This window comes from Haliotis rubra, unplaced genomic scaffold, assembly GCF_003918875.1.
Source record: "Haliotis rubra isolate DU_JTF1 unplaced genomic scaffold, ASM391887v1 Scf92, whole genome shotgun sequence".
Taxonomy (NCBI): domain Eukaryota; kingdom Metazoa; phylum Mollusca; class Gastropoda; order Lepetellida; family Haliotidae; genus Haliotis; species Haliotis rubra.
In genome coordinates this window covers 299,425-322,859 of record NW_025767657.1, presented here as the reverse complement: position 1 = coordinate 322,859, position 23,435 = coordinate 299,425, and the positions used below count along the sequence as shown (strand labels likewise).

Below are 23,435 nucleotides of genomic sequence, written 5' to 3'. Positions count from 1 at the left end.
ATGGCAATGTTTGAGCAGTTATTCTGGGTTTATTCTACGTGTAAATCAACTTTCTATACAGACACGTTATCGATGAGTCAGTAATTCAACATGGCCGCCACTGCGCAGCTTCCGGTAAGTTTGCAGCACTTCTCTGTTCGCTCAATTTTTAAAACGGTGGGGTAGCCTAGTGGTTTAAAGCATTCGCTTGTCAAGCCGAGAACCTGGGTTCGTTTCCCACATGGATACAATTTGTGAAACCCATTTCAGGTGCCCAACGGCGTGATATTGCTCGAATATTGCTATAAAGGGCGTAAAACAAAATTCACTCTCTCAATAATGTTTTAACCAGAACATCCTCATGAAGAGACAGGATAGAATTGGTTCCAACAATCTATGTTGGTTGTGAGAGCAGACTTTGTGGATCGTATGGGCAGGTGACCGCGGCTCTTTGATTGCGTGTCATATATGACGTCTAAGCGTTAAAACCGATGCACTGACTAGACAAACCCGTGATTGATATAATGAACAACAACCCACGGTGTACAACGACCGGCTCTTTGATAACGCGTTCTTGTACCCCATGGGTCGGTGCTCATAATATCAATCACGGGTTTGTCTTGTCGGTATTTCATTGTTAACATGTAGCCGTCATATAGATGGACATTACTGAGTGTGACGTTTAAAAGCAGTCATGGCGTCACGGACTGACTTTAAATGGAACTTCCCTCAACAATTTGAATCTTCTGACGATGTTTATTGAAAATCATTAAAAGCCCGTCCTGTTTGTCTTATTAGTGCTTAATATACTGGGTGGCGCTTAACATTATATTCACAGTATATATGGATCCAGGAAGCTCTTGCAGATATGATGGTGTTCAGGAAATCCAGCTCTACGTGACGTTTCCTGATTTATTAAACAATGAAGTAAAATGACCTAAAATTGTTTTGATGTTTTAAGTTTAATTGGTTCATCAAAAGGTATGGGCACACATATTTTCTCAAAGGCCTATTATATCTAGATTATCTGTCTGGTGCTTATCCCACCCCTAACGCTACAGTGCTGTATGATGTTGAGCCATTGTTATATTTTGTAATATTGCAGATAAGTAAGAGTATAACAGTTTATTTACTTTCGCTCGAGAAAAAATCGAAACGTTTATACACATATCTCGTTGAATGCAGATGACGAATTTCATTAAAATTACCCTATACACTGTAATCCTACCTGTCACAAAGCAGAAAATATATAATACATTGCCATTCATCCGCGATGCAATCTTTGCAAAACAAACTGTTCCTCTCCTTTTCATCAGTCCACTTCATCCCAAGTCAGCTTGTGTCATGACATTTTTGTCCGGCACCCGGCGTCCGGCGTGCAGCGTCCGGTGTAAACGGCTTCCTTGAAAAAATACAAACGCCAAACCCACTCAACCTGTGTTACTGTTGAAACGTCACATGCTTGTTCCCAACGATGATGACAGCTGAATTAGTTCAAGAAGTTTCAATATGGCCACCATGACAGACATACTGAACAAGCAGTTTATATAATTTATTCGTCAATTTGTGTAAAAAAAATAATAAGTGTAATGAAATTTCGGTAAGTGTGGAGATCAAGGTATGGTCCCTTACGATATTTTCAGTTTTGACCCAGTTTGATCCAGTGGACATCTCGGAAATTTCGTGCATGATGTAGCTGAACTTTTACATCAGTCTTTCTATTTGTGATGGCGGCGGTGAAGTAGTCTAGTGGTGAAAGCGTTCACTCGTCAAGTCGAAGACCTTGGTTCGATTCCCCACATGAGTACATGTTATATTTGGGATTACAGTAGTAATCAACTCTTAGGAAGCCGCGATGGCTGAGTGGGTTAGATGGCTGACTTTGTGTGCTGGCGATTAGGTGGCTGACTCTGAGAGTGGGGTTCGAATCTGTACTTTACTGAGAAAGTTAAATCCCAAATATAGCAAGTGTTACATTTCACCACCTTCTAAATTGCATTGCGTTTCTTGGTTAATACTCTCTTTGTAATTATCGGACAAACTTTTTTATGGGATGCATGTCTAGAGGGGAATTTGGCACCTGAATCCACTTTAAAGATTCCGGATGTTGGCTCTGGTGAAACCAAACTGAATGCCTTCAGAGAAAGATACTAGTAAGACCTTCACGTATCATCCGTGAAGATCCGGGTTAGATGATCTTCAGTAACCCATGCTTGTCGTAAGAGGCGACTAACGGGATCGGGTGGTCAGGCTCGCTGACGTTGACATGCCATCGTATCCCATTTGCGTACATTGATGCTCAGGCTGTTGATCACTGGATTGTCTGGTCCAGACTCGATTATTTACAGACAGCCACCATATAGATGTAATGTTGATGAATGAGGCGTTAAACGACAAACAAATAAACAACCGTCACTTAGTACGTACAACAAATACGATAACTGATGGACGTATTCGAATTGGAGGCATTACCCGAATCAGCATCTTACTGTACAAACAGTACACACAGTGCATACCTTAGACCTAATGGCCACAGAATACACAATACTGCTACTCCATTTAACATGTGCCCTTGTTTTGTGTCAGGTGTGTCTGAAATGCACAGTTTAACTGGAGGCAGGGCCCGCATCAGTGTCTACAGAACATACCGTACACACAGTGTGCATACCTTAGACATAATGGCCATTGTAAACACAATACACACAGATCGTGATACCACCATGTGATTGACATGGTTATGAACACGACATATAATATACACATGATCAATAGTCCCCTGACAGAGAAACTTAACAGGCACTCACATGTGTATGACACAAACCTACACAGCATGTAAAGGTTTTCAGTCGAGATCCTGACCAGCAGCAACTCCATTCAACGTCCTGTGCCCTTGGTTTGTGTCAATTGTACCTGGAATGTTCTCAGCCAGGGTATCTCCTGACTTAAAACTCGGACAAGCACTGAATGGATATATATGTAAAGGGAACTTGGCGGCCTCGACTTTTGGGCGTTGTAAAACGCCGACAGCGATCAGTAAACAGGCTTATTGCCCACGTGTTGCTATATTTGTACACGGATGGGGGTAACCTGTTGTAAAGTTACATTTGTTCTGCGTTGTACAAGGATGGACAGAGATGTGTGAGTCGGATACCTGCGGCCGAGATGCAGAGGTAGCGAGCTGATTTGAAGGTATTATACTGTCGTTATCACCATTCCGCCAACAGTACTGGCGGCCATACAATCATACACGTCGTGTCATTTGGAGCAGAGGACGTGGTGCATGTCGGCCACATCACGAACAGTCCTATATTGTGCATTGAAACGGCTGGTGTTCAGTAGCTCGTGGCTAGCCTGCGGTAGTTTATTTACAGCGCCATTGTCATGGCGACATCTGGGTATCGGTTGGTCAGTATGGCGAGTTGATGTGTGCATATCAGGAAGGTAATATATATCACTTAATAGCACCAACTCGTCACGCTAGTTACCCTGTACTGTCCAAATGTCGTACCATTTTGTTGTTTGTTTGTTTGTTGTTTAATTCGCACGAAGGAATATTCTAGCTTTAGGACAGTGATTGTCACCATGAACATTCGATCTACGTAATTGGCACACGACAGCATGTATTAACCAAGTCAACGAGCCTGACCACGCAGTCCCGCTAATCTCCTATTACGACAAACATGATTCGATCTACGTAATTGGCACACGACAGCATGTATTAACCAAGTCAACGAGCCTGACCACGCAGTCCCGCTAATCTCCTATTACGACAAACATGGTTCGCTGCAGACCAATTCTAACCCGGATGTTCAAGGGTGAAGACCAGTTATAACCCGTATCTTTTCGAGTGAAGACGAGTTGTAGCCTGGATATTCACGGGTCCGAATTCCCATACCAAGACGACATGAGCGATTGCTTATGTTATCGTTCATACATTGCTGACATATGCAATTCCCATTATCCGATATGTTCCCGTATTCTATTTCAGGTAAACGATTGACTTTCCCCTGCATGTGTTTGTTACGGGGGGTGACAGTGGGCAGGATAGGCTCACCTTTTGGCGAACACCTGGTGTCATCATAACACATACTCATTGTATCATCGGAATCGGAAACCCGTGAAGGTCCGGGTTAGAATATTGGCCTTCAGTAACCCATGCTTGGCGTAAGAGGCGACTAACGGGATCGGGTAGTCAGCCTCGTTGACTTGGTTGACACATGTCATCGGTTCCCAATTGCGCAGATCGATGCTCATGTTGTTGATCACTGGATTGTCCAGACTGGTCCAGACTCGATTATTTACAGACCACCGCGAGCTGGAATATGGCTGAGTGCGGCGAAAACCTAAACTAACTCACTCACTCACTCGGAATCGGAAATGAATGTTTGTTATGATATTGAAAATGAATTCTGTGGCCTTCATCAATTTGACAGTTTTAGTTTTTGTATCAGTACCTGACAATGTTGATCTACCGCTATGCCATATAAAGCTGTGATAATGTCGAATGCGAACAACCCGATGTTATAGGAAAGTAAAATCCAGAACGAGGACGGTATTAGAATGATGTAATTATCTTAGATGCTAGTATTTCAGATAAACCAAACAATTATTTTGATAACAATGACTAAAGTGTTTTATTAGAGAATCTCACTCAACTGTCTACTGATATCAGTTATATCAACACGAGTTGATAAAGTTACAAGGGTGAGATTCTATTTATCACCAAAAAATCACTCCTCATTAGTTTTTAATTAGAAGATAAAGCTACTCTGTTTTCAATTTTGCGGTCCTTTATCGTTGATTTAAGATCGCTAAATGTAATTTTAAAACCGAACGCGTTAACGTGAGGTTTTAAATTAAACATTTAACGGTCTAGCTACAGAGTAGCTTTATCTTCATTCTAGCACGACTGATAAGCGTTTTAAAACCGAACTGTTTGGCGCGCAAGAACAGAAGGCGCAAAGGGCCTTTTTCCTGGAAATCGCTTGGAATCGTCCCGTTGAGGGACAGGTTGTGTAATGAACAAAATAAGACATTTTCAACAAAATAAATGCTATATTTCAGGAACCATTAAAAAGACAGTTTATTCTGTGAGCAAGTACAATTATTTGAATTTTCTCAAAGCGAATTAATGATCTCCCCTACTGTATGACAATCGACTCGCCCAAATGCAAGCCGTGAACTGGCTAAGTTTAGTCGCCGCTAACTTTATTCACGGAAATAATTGTTGATAACCACCCTACTATTCCCAATTTGGAAAAGACCTGACATGACACCTTTTGTGTGGGATACATGGACAGTGGAAGTGGAAGGACTGGACATTACGGCCGGGACGGAAGCGGTCAGGTTAGGACGTGGGCCGACGTGTGTTGTCGACATCAACACACGTAGATCTGGACCCGCTTTGAATATACTGCCGCTTTTGCGCTGCTGACGGATTTTCCAGCTTCTTCACTGGGATTTGGGTCAAGAAATTCTTCTTCAAACCATTTGCTTTTACTTCAAAACACCAAAGATGCTGCCGAGATAGAAATTGCCGATGTCCGACATGTTTGTTTACAAACAATAGGGTCAACGAGTTCGTTGTATTCATACGCGGTGAATCGGTAACTTTAATTAGCGGTCCTTAAACTGTCATTTAAGTACGGTTTTGATGAGCTCTCAGCCAATCAGAATCGAGTATCACACATTGTCGTGCTAGAATGAAAAATATACATTTCTTGTTTGAGTGGCATTTTAGAAGTTGAGACGTACAATATAGAACAAGTTTTATGGATAACAACTTCTTTATTTCGTGAGTGCGACGTTTCGATACAGATTCTTGTACCGTTGTCAAGCAAGAGTGATACATGAAGTGTAGGAGCTGCATATATATACTGTATATAACAATGAAACAACATAATAGACAAAGGAAACAACATAATTGCCATGATTGGCTAAGCAGTAAGCTGAAGAAGCCAGTGAGTACACAAAGGATAGTGAATGGAAGCCAGAGATGTAGTTACAATGAGATGTTGAACAATAGATGCGATGTTTATACAATAGATTGGGCTTGGTGGAGGAGTGGATCATAAGCTGATGGAATGAAGTATCCTTGGTCACGGTTGATGGTGGGCTTGTGGCGTTTGATGTGAATGGCTTCTGTGAGCTTGCGTTTAGTGAAGTCCGTTTGGTTGTTGGCGAGAATGGTGATGTCGGACCACTCTATTTGATGATTGGGGTTAGCTTTGATGTGGTCAGAGATAGCTGACTTGGTGTCGGAATTAGCAACAGAGGTGCGATGTTCTTTGACTCGGGTGTTGATGGGTCGGGATGTTTCACCTATGTAGCATTGTCCACAATCACAGTTTATTTTGTAAATAACACATTTCGGGTTGTTGTTGTTGACGGTGGGTTGTTTTCTTCCGTTGGCATGGAGGAGGTTGTTGAGGCTGGAGGACGCTGAGAAGGTTGTGGCTATGCCTGCCTGTTGTTTCAGGAGTCGGTTGATTTGGTGTGATGGTTTACCAATGTAGGGAATGGATATCTTGATGGGGGCTGATTCTGGTTTAGATCTTTTGGCAGGAGGTGAAAACGTTGCTTCGATGGTTCTGTTGACTATTTCATCGCATCTATTGTTCAAACATCTCATTGTAACTACATCTCTGGCTTCCATTCACTATCCTTTGTGTACTCACTGGCTTCTTCAGCTTACTGCTTAGCCAATCATGGCAATTATGTTGTTTCCTTTGTCTATTATGTTGTTTCATTGTTATATACAGTATATATATGCAGCTCCTACACTTCATGTATCACTCTTGCTTGACAACGGTACAAGAATCTGTATCGAAACGTCGCACTCACGAAATAAAGAAGTTGTTATCCATAAAACTTGTTCTATATTGTACCGGGGACGAAATGAAATTCAGACATGTCGACACAAATTGATGAACTCATCTCCAGGTCTTTTGACATCAAATATATCAATTAGACTCGATACAAGTTTGAAACTCCAAGGCTTGCCGAGATACTTAACTGTCATAGACATCGGTATACAGTCAAACTATGTAAAATAATGTAAATGTAAGTTTCCTGTATCATGCAGAGAAGAGGATCAACTTAAAATATGCTCAGTAACTGAAATTTAATGATGTTTGTATTTTGGGCCTGATGCCCCTTTACTGAATACAAATGTCTGTCTGTCTGTCTGGTATGCAGTCAAACACTGTTGTCTCGAAGTAAATACTGAGATTTCATTCCTTATTAGCCATTCCTTATATGGTCATCACTTACGGCCGTGTCGGCCCTTGGATAACTCGAAGTATTTGCGTAGGTCACTTCAACTTCGCCAAAACTGTAATCAAAAGAAGCGAGCTTTTATTTATAATCAAACTTCGTTTTTCCAAGTTCTTTTGACTTTGTAAACAGTAATAAACGGTGTCTTCAGCTTAAAAGTACGAATAGCCAGCTTCACTGGCCGAGAGATTATGATGTCATTTGATTGTGACGTCATGGTAATCAATGACGCTACAATGTTATGCATGTCAAGCGATTTCGTTGCCGCCATATATGATTGAGAGATGATTTTGAAGATTTTTTAAATCCGAAATCTGTACATCTGGAAGAATTTACAGTCCGGATTAAGAGAGTTTCGTTGTATAGTTTTAGTATTGTCACCAGAGACCATATGGTCTCTGCTGTCACGCATTCCAATAGAGTTGATTCATGGTTAAAACTACAGCGATACTTGGAACTGTTTATCTGAACACTACAGCCGTTCACAGGCTGTTTTCTATATTTCTAAGTGTTTCTCTGAACACTTAAGCCGGTCACAAACTGTTTTCTATATACGTTTAAGTTGGGTTTGAGTGCATGGGTTTGAGTGCATGTATTGATGTGTGTATAATGAACCTTGCATGACATACAATCTGATTTCCTGTAAAGTTTCATTCAACTCATTGACCCAGCGTGTTATATATTAGAACAGTGATGTGATACGATACGATACGGTATATAATGACAGAGTGGATAATCAAAGGCGCTGTTGTTAATCCATGTATTAAATGTCATTACGTATGTCAGTGTAACAGTCAATGATTAATTGCACAGGATCAATAACAGAATTCACACAAAAGTAATTACGATATTTGGACCTGGACTGGTCTGTGGTCCCCAGTCAATCTGCTTTCTGTGACTGGAATATCTATCATCATGTCATCATTTACTGGAAACTATTCTGCAACCAAACCACTAAATCCCACTTGCCTGCTTAACACCTTACTTAACTTTAGATCAGCCTACTTTACAGATTATGTAACTTTACACCACCCTACTGTACAGCTTAATTCACACCAACCTACTTTACACTTTACATCAGCCTACTTTACAGATTATGTAACTTTACATCAGCCTACTTTACACCATACGTCACTCTTCACCATCCTACTGTACACCTTACGTAACTTTATATCAGCCTACTTTACACCTTTACTTCACTTTACATCAGCCTACTTTACACCTTTTACTTCACTTTACATCAGCCTACTTTACAGCTCATGTGACTTTACATCAGCCTATTTTAAACTTATATATCTTTACATCATCCACATTTTCACCTTACGTGACTTTTACATCATCCTACTCTACACCTTACGTAACTTTACATCAACCTGCTTTTACACCTTATGTAACTCTTTACATCAGCCTACTTAACACCTTACGTAACTTTACATCAGCCTACTTTACAGATTATGTAAATTTACATCAGCGTAATTTACACCTTACGTAACTTTACATCAGCCTACTTTACAGCTTAGGTACTTTTTTACACCAGCTTACTTTTACAGCTATGTAACTTTTACATCAGCCTACTTTACACCGTACGTAACTTTTCCTCAGACTACTTTACAGCTGATGTAACTTACACCAGCCTACTTTACACCTTTCGTAACTTAACATCAGGGTACTTTACACCTTACGTAACTTTACATCAGGGTACTTTTTACACCTTACGTAACTTTACATCAGCCTACCTTTTACACCTTACGTAATTTTACATCAGCCTACTTTACACCTTATGTAACTAACACCAGCCTACTTTACACCTTACGTAACTTTACATCAGCCCTCTTTACACCTTACGTAACTTTACATCAGCCTACTTTACACCGTACGTAACTTTACATCAGCCTACTTTACAGCTTATGTATTTTACACCAGCCTACTTTACACCTTACGTAACTTTACATCAGGGTACTTTTAGACCTTACGTAACTTTACATCAGGGTACTTTACACCTTACGTAACTTTACATCAGGGTACTTTACTGCTTATGTAACTTTACATCAGCCTACCTTACACCTTTCGTAACTTTACATCAGCCTACTTTACACCTTATGTATTTTTACACCAGCCTACTTTTACACCTTACGTAACTTTATATCAGCCTACTTTACACCTTACGTAACTTTACATCAGAGTACTTTACACCGTACGTAACTTTGCATCAGCCTACTTTACAGCTTATGTATTTTTACACCAGCCTAGTTTACAGCTTATGTAACTTTTCATCAGCCTATTTTACACCTTACGTAACTTTACATCAGCCCACTTTACACAGTAAGTAACTTTACATCAGCCTACTGTACACCTTACGTAACTTTTCACCAGCCTACTTTACACGTACGTAACTTTACAGCTTATGTAACTTTACATCAGCCTACTTTACATCTTACTTCACTGTCACTGATTCCCAGGAAAGATACGAGTATGAGTACGAGATATGAGTTTTGTTTCCAAAAGATAATGTTTATTACCAATGGAATATTATTAGTCCATTATAGGTAATTTAACTCAGCTAAATACACTCTTCAAAAAAGAAACGCATAGATGATTTTGAGAATATTGGACTCGTGTAGCTGCGGCAAAAAACAATGCAAATATACTATTTCTTTCCAAAACGTCATATTTGTGTGTGATTGTGAAAAACGTCATATTTGTGTGATTGTAAACAGCTCCAGTGCCAAAACGCGGCAATTTTAACCTTTTCCCTTGTTTTAGAAATGTTTGAAGAAATATTCGCCAAAACGTCACCAAGAAAACACACAAAGCAAACTGCACTAATTTTGCCATTCGGTTTTGCCTGGAACAGAGGATTTCATCATGCCACGAGTGAGTTCCGTCAATAGAAACATCGCCATTGACCTGAAGCTGGGGAGTTGCAGTCTGCAGTTGCCCAACATTTCAACGTTCATCAGAGCACCAATATTCGCTTTTAGGATCGTTTGCTGCAGACCAATTCCGCCCAAGAACACCTTGGAGTGGCCGTCCAAGAGTTACCACCCAAGCCAGGACTGCTACATCCGGGTTGCTCACTTGCGTCATCGTAATTGCCACAGCCATGAGGACAGCACAACGCATCCCTGGTTTGAGAAGAATTTCCGACCAAACTGTCAGGAACCGATTGCGTGGGAATTCGACTAAGAAGGTCAGTTGACGACCCTGTTTTGAGAAACTTCCATTGGCGCAATCGCTTGCGGTGGTGTCGTAGAGTCCGGAACTGGAACCTTAGAAACTGGAGGCGAGTCTGGTTCAGTGATGAATCACGATTTTTTCTTCACCGGCGAAATGGAAGACAGGGTGTTTACCGTAGGAGTAATGAAGGTTTTGTCCCTAATTGCATTCGATAGGTCGACAGGTCGACAGGTAGAGAGTGTCATGGTGTGGGGTGCGATATCCAGCATACAAAGATCTCATTTAGAGGTCGTTCAGGGGAATTTCGGTAGCAAATCAGGACATCAACGAAGTCCTTTGCGCTTCACGTGCTTCTGATTATGGACCGACAGAGGGAGTTGTTCCAGCATGAAAACGCTACTTCACATACAGCTCGCGTCACCTTGGCCAATTCTAATGCCAATGTCTTGCCATGGCCTTCCTGATCACCAGATCTAAATCCGATAGAACACCCATGGGATGAACTCGACCGACACTTCCACAACTGGCCATCGCATTGCAGGAAGAGTGGGGAAGAATTCCGCGACTTCGTCGACTTATCCAGTCTGTGCCGAGACGGTGCCTGGCAGTAATTGCTGCCAACGATGGCCATACGAAGTACTGACTTTGACGGAATCTTGTGGGAGTGAGTTTAGTTTTACGTCACACTCAGCAATATTCCAGCTATATGGCGGCGGTATGTAAATAATCGAGCCAGAGAATCCAGTGATCAACAACATGAGCATCGATCTACGCAACTGGGATAAGATCAGATGTGTCAACCAAGTCAGCGAGCCTGACCACCCGATCCCGTTAGTCGCCTCTTACGACAAGCATGGGTTACTGAAGATCGATTCTAAACCGGACCTTCACGGGTCGCGGTCTTGTGGACTTAAATAAACAGAAACACAACAATAAAAGGTTGGGTTTGCGAACTCTTTGTCTATAGATGTGAATTTTCACCATTTTACCATTGAAATTATATGAAATAATTGCTCTTAAACTAACGCAATAAATTCTTCTAAAATTGCTTATGCGTTTCTTTTTTGAAGAGTGTATCAAAGATCTGCTCGTCTCGTTGTTTCCGCTCTTTCCAGGGACCGGTTTAACGAGGTTGCATGATATCATGATATATCTTTCTTTCTAAAGTAAAGAATACAATGTTTTACTGTTTTAACAGCTGGTTGTGTAATTATTTTGTTTTACTTGGCGGCATGTGTCTTCAATGTGTGTTTTTGGTTTGTTTGTTCCCCTCACTCAGCAACATTCCACATATAAGGCGGCGGTCTGTATATACAGTCGAGCACCGTTGTGTCGAACTCTGATAACTCGATATCTCGGTTGTCTCGATATAACATCTCGGTCCCGGCAAAATCCTTCATAATTTATCATTTTCAAGCTCTTTTAACTCGATACGGATGTCTCGATATTTCGGATATCTCGATATAATTTCATAGTCCTAACATGCAAAATTACCCTTTTAACTCGATTTGCAAAGACACTGGATATTCACCTACCTTTCATGGGCAATATCCCTCTGAACTGAGGTTGTTTCCACACGTTTACACACGGTGCGGCATGAATCAAAGGGGTTTGGTAGTGTAACTAATTAGGACTAAATTGAGTTGAAGGTGTCACTTGTTTGTTATTTAATTAGGATCAATTAGGAAAAAATAATTAGGAAGTACTCACTGTTACCACTAAACGCTACTGATAACGGATTATAGTTTCGAATCAAAACATGCTGAGAATCGTCCCACGAGGCCTAAAATTATTCAGTTAGGTAGGTACAGTTCCTTAGGCTATGTGGGACTTCATGCCTCACTGGTTTTATGGGATTACGGTGGATTATTGCTGGACTGGTCCATTACTGACCACAGAAGGGGTGAATCATAAGAAACAACAAAAATCAAATATGATTGTGAAATATTTATTTGAACAGTGATTTTTCACATCTGTATCACTGTTTCTATTGGATAAGGGTGGATTGACCACAGGAATCATAACAACATATTATCATGTATTATGCTATCATGTATTAGGGTTTTGTGTAATCACGTGACTGACATGTGATTGTTGAGTTGTTTCTGATATATGATGATATGCCCTGGTCGGATGTCTCGAAGTACGGATAACTCGATATTTTTTCTTGGTCCCATGAATATCGAGACAACGGTGCTCGACTGTAATTGAGTCTAGACCATACAATCCAGTGATCAACAGCATGAGCATCAATCTGCGCAATTGGGAACCGATGACATGTGTCAACCAAGTCAGCGAGTCTGACCACCGATCCCGTTGGTCGCCTCTTACGACAAGCATGGGTTACTGAGGACCAATTCTAACCCTTTCACGGTTCTGTTTTCAATGTGAATTGAGAAGTGGATATCGCTGTAAAATTTCCTCTCACGTGTTGCGCTCGGCTTTCTCGCCTCGAGGCTCAACTTAACGAAACTCTTCTTTTAGCAAATACCACCCAGTTGTTTACGTATGTAAATGTGGTAACGATAAAATAATGCAAGAAAGTGTGTCAGCTTGTCCCAGTTTCCATATCCATTGACAAACAGGTTCTCGACAAACAAGTCAATATATTCAGTACATTGTAAGATAATTTCGATTTCCCTAAACTAAAACTGATTTATCATATTATTTTCCTTCTTTAGGTCACATTCCCGGATAACGAAAACAATGATCCCTCGTGATCGTGAATATCCCCACTGACCATAAACAACAATGACAAGACAGTAGACACGCCCCCTACTCCGTCAATAAACATAATGGACCCTCTTACCTAAATTTATTAACATTACTTAGCCTTGTTCTAACTCCCGCCAGCAGCGTTACCAGGAGGGGTCGTGGTCTATTTCTGTCGAGTTCAACATGAGGAGTGTACATAACATCAGCTGAACGACATTCCCTTGACTAATGCTTAGTCTCTGAATATATATAAGTTTGATAGTAACAAACAAGCCCATTTTAATTGAAGAGGAGCCCCAGGGAGACCAGAGATTCAGATTCCTGAACCTGAGGAAATCTAGACTTGCTTTATTTAGGGCTTTAGCACTGCAGATAGGGCTTAGCAGTAGAGGAAATAATGTGGTTCAGGGACTGTGAAGACAGACTAGACATTCCCATACATTATAGATATTCCACGTGTTGTCTTTCGCAGCAAGGCTTGTGAGAGCAGGCGCTGGCTTGGTCAGATTGGCAGACAGGAGGAATATGGTAAATATAGCATGGCCTTCTTATTTCAGTCAACTTGTGCAGCTCGGCGAGATGTATCGATTTGGTGGCATGGAAAAGGGCAACGTTTCGAGAGCTCGTATGTGACTAACAGATGATTATGATGCAATGTACAAGTGTTTGGGAAGCTTCATATGAAATCAGTTGTAATTCTACATTTCTTTAAAGGGTCTCTCCGACGGGTTACATTGGTGCCAATAGAACCCTATAGCTGTGGTCAGAGGTCATACAAGTATTATTCTGGAGACTGGGATGGTTACAAATAGATAATCTGTTCGTATGCACCGTAGATTAGTCAGTTGCAATTCAATATTTCTTTAAAGAGCATCTGAGACAGGTTACATTGGTGCCACTATAACTCTGTACTGTAGTCAGTAGCCATCCAATTGTTACTATGGAGGCTGGGATGGATTTGAAATATACTCTCCCAAAAAAAGAAACGCATATAGGAATTTCAACTGTATTTTTATGTTTATTTTGAAACATCTTGTAGGCTTTATGAGTCAATGAAATATAGCGAAATTGCACACCCGGAATGCAGACTTATTCGCCTTTGGCACCAACTCGAGGAAAGTCAGTTTGAGTGTCACATGGAAACGTGTGGTGGCGCTGAAGTCAATACCTCGTGTGACCACCGTGGGCATCCAGAACTGCACGGCATCGCCTCGGCATCGAACGAATAAGTCTCAGAATCTCGTGTTGCCCAATCGCAGCCCACTCTGCCTGTAGTGCCTGTGCGAGTTGCTGAAGTGTCTGGGGCTGAGGGTTACGGCGTCGCACCCGTCTGTCCAGGGCATCCCACAGATGTTCGATCGGGTTTAAGTCCGGTGATCCTGAGGGCCAGGGGAGCACATTGATGTTGTGGTTCTGGAGGAAGTCTCTAGTGTGACGTGCTGTGTGGGGCCTGGCATTGTCCTGTTGAAACAACTCCCTCTGGCGATCAATGATTGGAAGGAGGTGTGGGCATAGGATTTCGTCACAGTACCGTTGAGCTGTCAGGTTGCCCTGGATCATCACCAAATCACTTCTCCTACGGCAGGTGATCGCTCCCCACATCATAACACTTTCGCGGCCGAATCTGTCCACCTGGGGAACGCAAGCGTCGGCGAAACGTTCACGTCGACGTCTGTACACCCGCATTCTTCCATCGCGTCGTTCCAATAGAAATCGTGATTCATCACTGAACCAGATTCTACGCCAATTCGGTAGGTCCCAGGCCTGAACGTTGGTGCACCATTGAACTCGTTGTCGAAGCAGAGGGCCAAAATAAGGTCTTCTGGCACGTAAACCAGCCTCTCTCAACCTGTTCCTGACGGTCTGTGCAGAAAGCCTCCTCAATCCGGGTATTTGTCGAGCGGTACTGATCGCCGTAGCTGTTCGATGACGCAGGTTACGTACCCGGATGTAGCGATCCTGCGCCGCAGTGGTCGCTCGAGGTCGCCCACTACGAGGGGCATCTGCTACCGAATTCTGCCGGCGATATCTCTCCCAGAGCCGTGAAATGGTGCTTTGGTGAACATTTATGCGTCGGGCAACTGCACGTTGAGACTGGCCAACTTCAAGCAAACCAATGACGATATGACGGTTGGCTTCACTTAGACGTGGCATTTTGCGTTCGTCAACAATATTCCAAATACAGTGAATAATCGACAGACAGCGATCAACCTTTTATACCCATCACTGAGACTATCTGATCCCCAACTTTCACGTGCATTGCATGTGAATTGTGTATTCTGTGACACTACACGCCGAAATTGAAAACCATGCTGTTAAATACGGGTATTTTACGGATGGTGCGTTTTGTTGTGATGTTTCCAAACATAAACACCATAGGACTCATAAACAGAGCAAAACCTTTTGTAAAATGAATCACGTTTTAATTTATTGCTACATGAAATTGCTATTTTCATGATGCGTTTCTTTTTTGGGAGAGTATAGATAATTTGAGCCCGAAAATCCATGTTGGTATATTATTACGATACTTGTTTGGCAACCAGGCAGCGGTTTATTATAACGGTACTTGTTTGCCAACCAAGACGTCAGTATACGCTTAGAATATCTGTCTGGTAACCCAGCTGTCAGTATATTATTACAATATTTGTTTGGTAACTAAGATATCAGTATATCATTGCAATATGTGCTTGGTAACTAAGATATCAGTATATCATTGCAATATGTGCTTGGAAAAAGTATCAGTATATCATTGCATGGTTTGCTTGGTAACCAATATATCAGTACATTATTACAATAGTTTCTTGGTAACTAACATATCAAGATATTATTTCGATATTTGTTTGGCATTCAAGCCGACGATCTATTATAAAAATGCTTGTTTGGCAACCAAGACATCGTGTACTATTGTTATGTTTGTCTGAGAACCGCGTTGTCAGTATATTATTACAATATTGTCTTAGTAACCAAGATATCAGTATACCATCACAATATTTGCTAGTCAACCAAGATATCAGGATATCATAACAATATTTGATTGGCAACCAGGATGTCAGTACAATATTACAATATTGTCTTGGCAACCAGGATCTCCGTATATCATTACAATATTTGTAACCATCTGTCCTGAATATTACCGTATTTCTATACGTATCTGGAGGTTTGTTACACTGTTTACAAGATTATTACTGTATCTACAATGTAAGCATGACTGTTCCCTGATGGAAGCTATACTTAATCTGTAACCAAACCAACTTTACATCAGCCTGCTTTACACCTTACTTCACTTTACACCAGCCTACTTAAACTCTTCTTTACACCAGGATACTTACACCTTAGTTCACTTTACACCTGTCTACTTAACAGCTTATGTGGCTTTACACCAGCCTACTTTACACCTTACTTTAATTAACACCGGCCTACTTTACACCAGCCTATTTTACTTTACACCAGCCTACTTTACACTTTACACCGGCCTACTTTACTTTACACCGGCCCACTTTACTTTACACCGGCCTACTTTACACCTACTTATACTTTACTTTACACCGGCCTACTTTACACCGTACTTTACTTTACACCGGCCTACTTTACACCAGCCTATTTTACTTTACACCGGCCTACATACTTTTTTTACTTTACTTTCTAGCCTATTTTACTTTACACCGGCCTACTTTACACCTTACTTTACTTTACACCGGCCGACTTTACACCTTACTTTACTTAACACCGGCCTACTTTACATTTTACTTTACACCGGCCTACTTTACACCTTACTTTACTTTACACCGGCCTACTTTACACCTTACTTTACTTTAAACTTGAAACTGGAACTGGACCGACAGAATAGAGACATAACTTGGCCGAAAACAGTCGCCTTGCCAACCAAACCCACCGTGTTGTTAATACTAAAGAAGTTGTAAATCCATACCAAACGCTGTTATGTTACCTTCCAACTTCTAAATGCCCATTAAGCATCAAAACCCGCCCCAATACATCACAATCGGATAACCATTTCTTGTTTATTTTCAGCAACCACGAAACATAAGCGTTTACTTTCTTTGCTCGGCAGTTCAAACATATTGCAGACTTACGCCTAGTCTCTCTCGCAGTCCCAGAACCACATTATTTTCACTTTCGTCCAGACGTTTCTCTAATGCTAAAGCCCTGAATGAAGCAAGTCTAGATTTCCTCAGTTCTGAAAATCCCGTCTCAAAAGGACTCCTTTCCAATTTAAATGGAAATATTGTTTCTAATTACTTATCTTCAGATACTAAGCATTAGTCTTAATGAGACCAAAAACAGCTTCTGTGTAAATTGTGAACATGAATGTACTGGTAAAGCCTAACAATAAGACCAGTGTTCAATACATTGGTATTATACAGACGTTCAATAATAGGTATCGATCTCACCAAGTGGTGTTTGTACTCGGTCTTTTCTCAGTTGTATCAGATCATCAAAGATAGCCTTGAGGGTGTATTGATATGTCCTGCCAGTACATTTAATCATTTGGCACATATAGTCAGGTGAGAATTAGGTCGTTATTCGGGGATACGTGGATCCTAAACGTCCAGCGATCTTTTATAACATATTTTTGCGGTTGTTTGTTGTTTAACGCCTCACTCAGCAATATTTCAGCTATATGGCGGCGGCCTGTAAATAATCGAGTCTGGATCAGACAATCCAGTGATTGAAATCATGAACATCGATCTACGCAATTGGGATACGATGACATGTGTAAACCAAGTCAGTGATCCTGACCACCCGATCCCGTTGGTCGCCGCTTACGACAAGCGTGGGTTACTGAAGATCAATTTTAAACCGGTCTTCACGAGTTCTTATGTAAGTAACAGGTTCTTTTAAGGCTCGAGTGTCTGAATGTGTTTATGTCAACGTTGCGTTGATCAGTGTTTCAGCTATACTACTCACACTTTGCTAAGGATCACAAAAATTCCCAACTTTACTTAAACATAGATTTATAATTTGAAATTGTATCCATTTAAAACTAGATAAATAATGATATGGTAACCGATCTTTAGGCAAACAGCCACTTTAATCTAACCTTATGCACTTGATACATGAGAAACCATAAAAATGGTTTTCATGGCACCAATCAACCATTTTGCAAATCATGGAACGATTCATTGACAAGTACAAAACACCTGTAAATATTAGGTATGGGATCCACAAGATGCAGTGACGTACTGAAACCTAGGATCCATGCTTACAATAATCTTAGATCTTTAAACCAAATTAGACCCCACATCATAGTTTTCTGTTGAATCAATGGCTTGATCCTTAGCAAGGTGTGAATAGTGTATATCACGACGTTTCAGCATGATGATGGAGAAAGGCCCGAAGTCATGCAGGTCGTCGAAGTTATTTATGCCAGTGTTGAAATCAACAAGGTGGGGTATGGTGGAGACAAACCGCCTGGCGCGTTTCAATTATGATCCAAGCGTGAACAGGGGGCGTCGTGCCCCAAGACGTTGCTCATCGCTGCACGTCCCGGTAAAACGGATTCCCATTATATTAGGATAAGCGATTACATCGAAATATCCAAGGTCGTAAATAACTGCCAATGTCATGCATCTGGACTATTTCTGATTGCGGAAAACTCGATAGCAGTTGTCAGTTGATGCAAGTTGTAATCTTCCACAGGATAGCTATAGAGTAGCCTTTTCCCCAAGCTCCGTTCAGCGTTCACAACATAACGCAATCATTGCGGTGCTGTGAAGCTCATGTCTATTTAGCTGTTCTTTTTGTGCTGCCCAACTTTGTGACAATATGTTTTCACCGACCCAATGAATAGTGTATATTTTTGTTATAACTGCATGAAAGCTTTAAGGTGCACTATTTTGGTGGCACACATCATCTTTTAAAACAAAATTTCCCCCTTATTTAAATTATTTGTATATATTTTCGAAATCTAGAGTGTTTTCTCGATACATTATTCTGTTTTCTTAATTTTTTAGTTCTGTTTCGTACTTCCAAGTCTATTTTTCCCAAAACCCGAAATTCTACGTTATTTCAATTATTTTCTCGAAACAAGAATTTCTGTTTTTAATCTGTGCTCGTAGTACCGCACTGGAACCATCAGTGTACCATAATGAATGTGCACCCTTTTGCGGCCGATAATTATTTCAACACTCGTCAATCATACTGGGTACTTGGGCGGTGGGGTTGCCTAGTGGTTAAAGCGTCTTGGTTTCAGAGAGAGAGACAGAGACAGAGTTTATTCCAGTAAAAGGCCGTAAATACATTCAAAAGGAAATTCCAGTGTAGTCAGGGGCACAATGATCATTCAAGTGTGTTTGTAATAATCCTTTTAACATAAAATAGATACAAGGCAACAGATTTTACAGTGTCTACATTAGTATTCTTGAAAAGATTTGCTAAAGAATATACAGTATAAGGCTTTTTAACACATTTTGTAATAAACCTCTCTCTTAGTTGTGAATAGGATTCACAAATGTACAGTACATGAAATTCATCTTCAATATAGGTAAGACCTTTAGATTTACATGATGTACACAATCTTTGATTATAATCAGTGTTGTTATAACGCCCAGTTTCTACAGCTATTTTAAAATTACTACACCTAAATTGTGCTAAAACAGCTCTTAAATGTGTAGAAAGGTTAAACGATAAATAACGTTCAACATTTAATGCAGATTTAAAATACTGATAATAGTTGCATTTGGGGGAATTACTCAGGGAAGAGTACCAGGACTGTTTTAAATTATCTGATAATCTTTGTTTAAATAAGCTTATAAACATCTTTACATCACCAACATCTTGGCTCAACCAAACATATCCAAAACCAAAATTAAAAAGAAGACTTTGAACTTTTGATGCCCATGTTGTTCTACCACTATCATCTAATGACTTAAGCATAAGGTAGCTTTGAAAAGGTAATCTGTCATGAAGAAGTTGTAACAATCTACACCAATATTTTATTACACGGGTCATATAATTAAACTGCAGGGGCAATCTGCCACATGCACCCAGGGCCATGGAATTACAAGATGACCTATTTATTTTAAGATACTTTTTACAAAAATCAAGCTGTACCGATTCAACACTTTTACAATAAGAAGTTCCCCATATTTCTGAGCCATAGCATAATATTGGTGTGATCAGTGCATCAAAAACTTTGAATAATCTGTACAGTTAATGTTTCCGAATTTATTTTGAAAGTGATTAACTGATAAAATTGCCTTTCTAGCCTGAGATGCTAAACACAATTGTGCCCTGGACCAAACAAGTTTTGGTGTAAATATAATGCGAAGATATTTATAAAATGATACTGTTTCTATTTGTTCCCCATTAAAATACCACTTTTCATAAGATCTAAGAGGCCCTCCATTTCTGAAAACAACCACTTTTGTTTTCTTAAGGTTTACTTTCATTCCTGTTTCCTTGCAAAATAATCAAGGGCATTAATCTTTTTCTGCAATTGAATACAAATGTCTGAAAGAGCCGAAACATCATCAGCAAACATAAGGGCATACACGTTATTGAAAACAGCAGTGATAAATATTCCCTTACCACCTTCACTTTGCATAATTGTGCATAAATGATGAATAAATATTATAAATATCTGAGGGCTTAAAATGCATCCCTGGCGGGTACCCACATTACAAGAAAATTGTTTAGAAAGTCCCTCAGGGGTCCTAACACAGGCACAAAGTGAATTATACATACATAGATAATATCTAAGAACTTCCCATCTAATCCAACCTTATGAAGAGAATCTATAAGTATATTATGTTTAAGAGTATCGAAAGCTTTTGAAAAATAGATTAAAAGACAATAAAATCTGCCCTTTTTTTTACATGAATATTTCTGTATGACAGCCTGAAGTGTAAAAATGTGGTCTGTTGTAGAATAGTTTTCCCTAAGCCAGCCTGATATTCACAAATGATATTATTTAAATCACACCAGATTTTTAATCTTTTATTAAGAATTGATGTAAATAATTTACAAAGGGAATCAATGAGGGATATACCACGGTAATTATCGGGGTCGTTCTTGTAGCCAGATTTTAACAAAGGGCAAATTATGCTCTTACCCCAACTGGGAGGGAAATAGCCAGAGTCATAAATTTTGTTAAAAAGAACAGTGAGAGTAGGGACAATGAAACTTCTCGACTCCTTTAGAAATTCATTAGCAATTCCGTCTGGACCAGGGGCTTTACTGTTTGGCAAAGAGAGGATTGTTGTAGATATTTCTTGTTCGGAAAATGGTTGGTTTCATTTCATGCATGCCTACTATGTGTGCAGGCAATTTCTAGCAATCCACGACGTGTTATTGCTTGAGTATCGCCGAAAGCGACATATAACGTTACTCGCATTGATGTCTTGCTAAATGACCTCATTTGCATATCTATCGGACTATATCAAGTTTGTCATGTTGGTCATCTGCACTGATAAAAATATAAATTTTCATTATACATTTATGATGCACTTGAGGTCGTAACCCGTGAAGATCCTGGTTAGAATATTGATCTTCAGTAACTCATGCTTGTCCTAAGGGGCCACTAACGGGGTCGGGTAGTCAGACACGCTGTGTGGTTGACATGTCGTCATATTCCAATTGCGTAGACTAATGCTCGTGCTGTTGATCACTGTGTTTGTCCTAACAACCACGTAATCTACCCAATACCTGAGTGTAGTGGACTTTATACACTTATGCATTAACGTCGTTTTGTTTGCAGGTCGCTGTCACCTAACATGACTGACCGGAAGAAGGGTCATGAGCGGCCAAGTCGATATGGTCTCCCGCTACCGGAAGTCTGCCATCTTACTCTGGACAAGGCCACAATACAGGACCGAGCTGTCTTCATTATCGGCGACGTCCATGGCTGCTACGATGAACTCACAGAACTGATGGACAAAGCTCGGACATTGGATGACACAGTGTTGTTTGTGTTTGTTGGGGATCTGGTCAACAGGGGCCCCAAGTCTAAGGAGGTGGTCAAGCTTCTCCGAAGAACAGAATGCTACTCCGTTCGGGGAAATCATGAGGAGACAACTCTACGTGAACATGCCCGGCTTATAAAGGACCCCGGGTATGATTTACCGGAACGATACCAATACATCCGGACATTTGATGAAGGGGATTTAGATTATTTGAAAAGTCTTCCGTATACTATACGCATTCCTTCTTTACAAGCCATTATTGTCCACGCTGGTCTTGAGCCTGGAGTTGTTCTCGAGGAACAGTGTTTGACGGCCATGACACACATGAGGAGTTTAGTCCAGAGAGGGGCTACGGACCCAACCGTTCACCCATCGAACAAGATCTCTGAAGGCGTACCGTGGGCTTCGTTGTGGACTGGCCCCGAACATGTGTATTATGGCCATGATAAGAAAAGAGGCTATGTGGAACATGGGTTCGCGACGGGTTTAGACACAGGGTGTGTTACTGGGGAACATCTGACCGGTATGTTTATTAATGGATGTCGTAAAACATTGTCTGTACCTGCCCGGAAACAATACTGGGTGGACACGCCGTAAACGAGCGTTGAGGTCCTGATTAGTAGTGGTAGGAGGTGATAGAGTAGTGGTAGTAGGAGAGGTCCTGATTAGTGGTGGGAGGTCCTGATTAGTAGTGGTAGGAGGCCCTGATTAGTAGTGGTAGGAGGCCCTGATTAGTAGTGGTAGGACGTCCTGATTAGTAGTGGTTAGGAGGCCCTGATTAGTAGTGGTAGGAGGTCCTGATTAGTAGTGGTAGGAGGCCCTGATTAGTAGTGGTAGGACGTCCTGATTAGTAGTGGTAGTAGTGGAGGCCCTGATTAGTAGTGGTAGTGGAGGCCCTGATTAGTAGTGGTAGGAGGCCCTGATTAGTAGTGGTAGGAGCTGGTAGGAGGGACAGGCTAGGAGGGTGTGGGGAATTAGTGTGTGCTGATTAGTAGTCACACCATAAGAGTAGAACCAGACTCTTGAGTGGAGGAGGTGACACTTAGGAGGCCCTGGAGGTAGGAGTGGGTAAGGGGTGGGGTAGGAGGTTGTTGAGTAGGGTGGCAGTGGCAGGGAGACATTTTTAGGGAGAGGTTTGTGGGGAATGTGGGTGGGTCACCTATTTTGAGGGTTATGGAGTGACATTTATGAGGGAGATATAGGACAAGGGTGGGTCATCTATGTTGAGGGTTAGGATGTGACATTTATGTGAGATATGGGGCAGGTGTTTGGCCAGCATTATAGAAAGGAAAGATTAGTCTTGCCACCAGGGTGATGAACGGTGGCGAGGCACTGAATGAATGTACAATCATACATAGTATTTCTATC

The 23,435-nt window shown here is 40.9% G+C and overlaps 1 protein-coding gene across 6 annotated transcripts; it reads left to right on the top strand.

The window, feature by feature from the left end:
* The first annotated feature begins 2,966 nt into the window (after positions 1-2,966).
* On the top strand, positions 2,967-23,091 carry LOC124264318 (bis(5'-nucleosyl)-tetraphosphatase PrpE [asymmetrical]-like). Of its 6 annotated transcripts, none has more exons than XR_006895096.1 (4): positions 2,967-3,149; positions 21,863-22,670; positions 22,746-22,907; positions 22,961-23,091. XR_006895096.1 is itself a non-coding variant. In XM_046699069.1 (3 exons), exons 1-2 carry the CDS (start codon positions 3,142-3,144, stop codon positions 22,662-22,664), a joined length of 810 nt encoding a protein of 269 aa, XP_046555025.1. In that variant the 5' UTR covers positions 2,967-3,141; the 3' UTR covers positions 22,665-22,670; positions 22,746-22,946. The 6 variants fall into 6 exon arrangements, 1 of the variants encoding a protein (XP_046555025.1); XR_006895099.1 differs by having other exon boundaries at positions 2,967-3,168; XR_006895097.1 differs by lacking the exon at positions 22,961-23,091 and having other exon boundaries at positions 22,746-22,814; positions 22,862-22,920.
* The last annotated feature ends 344 nt before the right edge of the window (positions 23,092-23,435 follow it).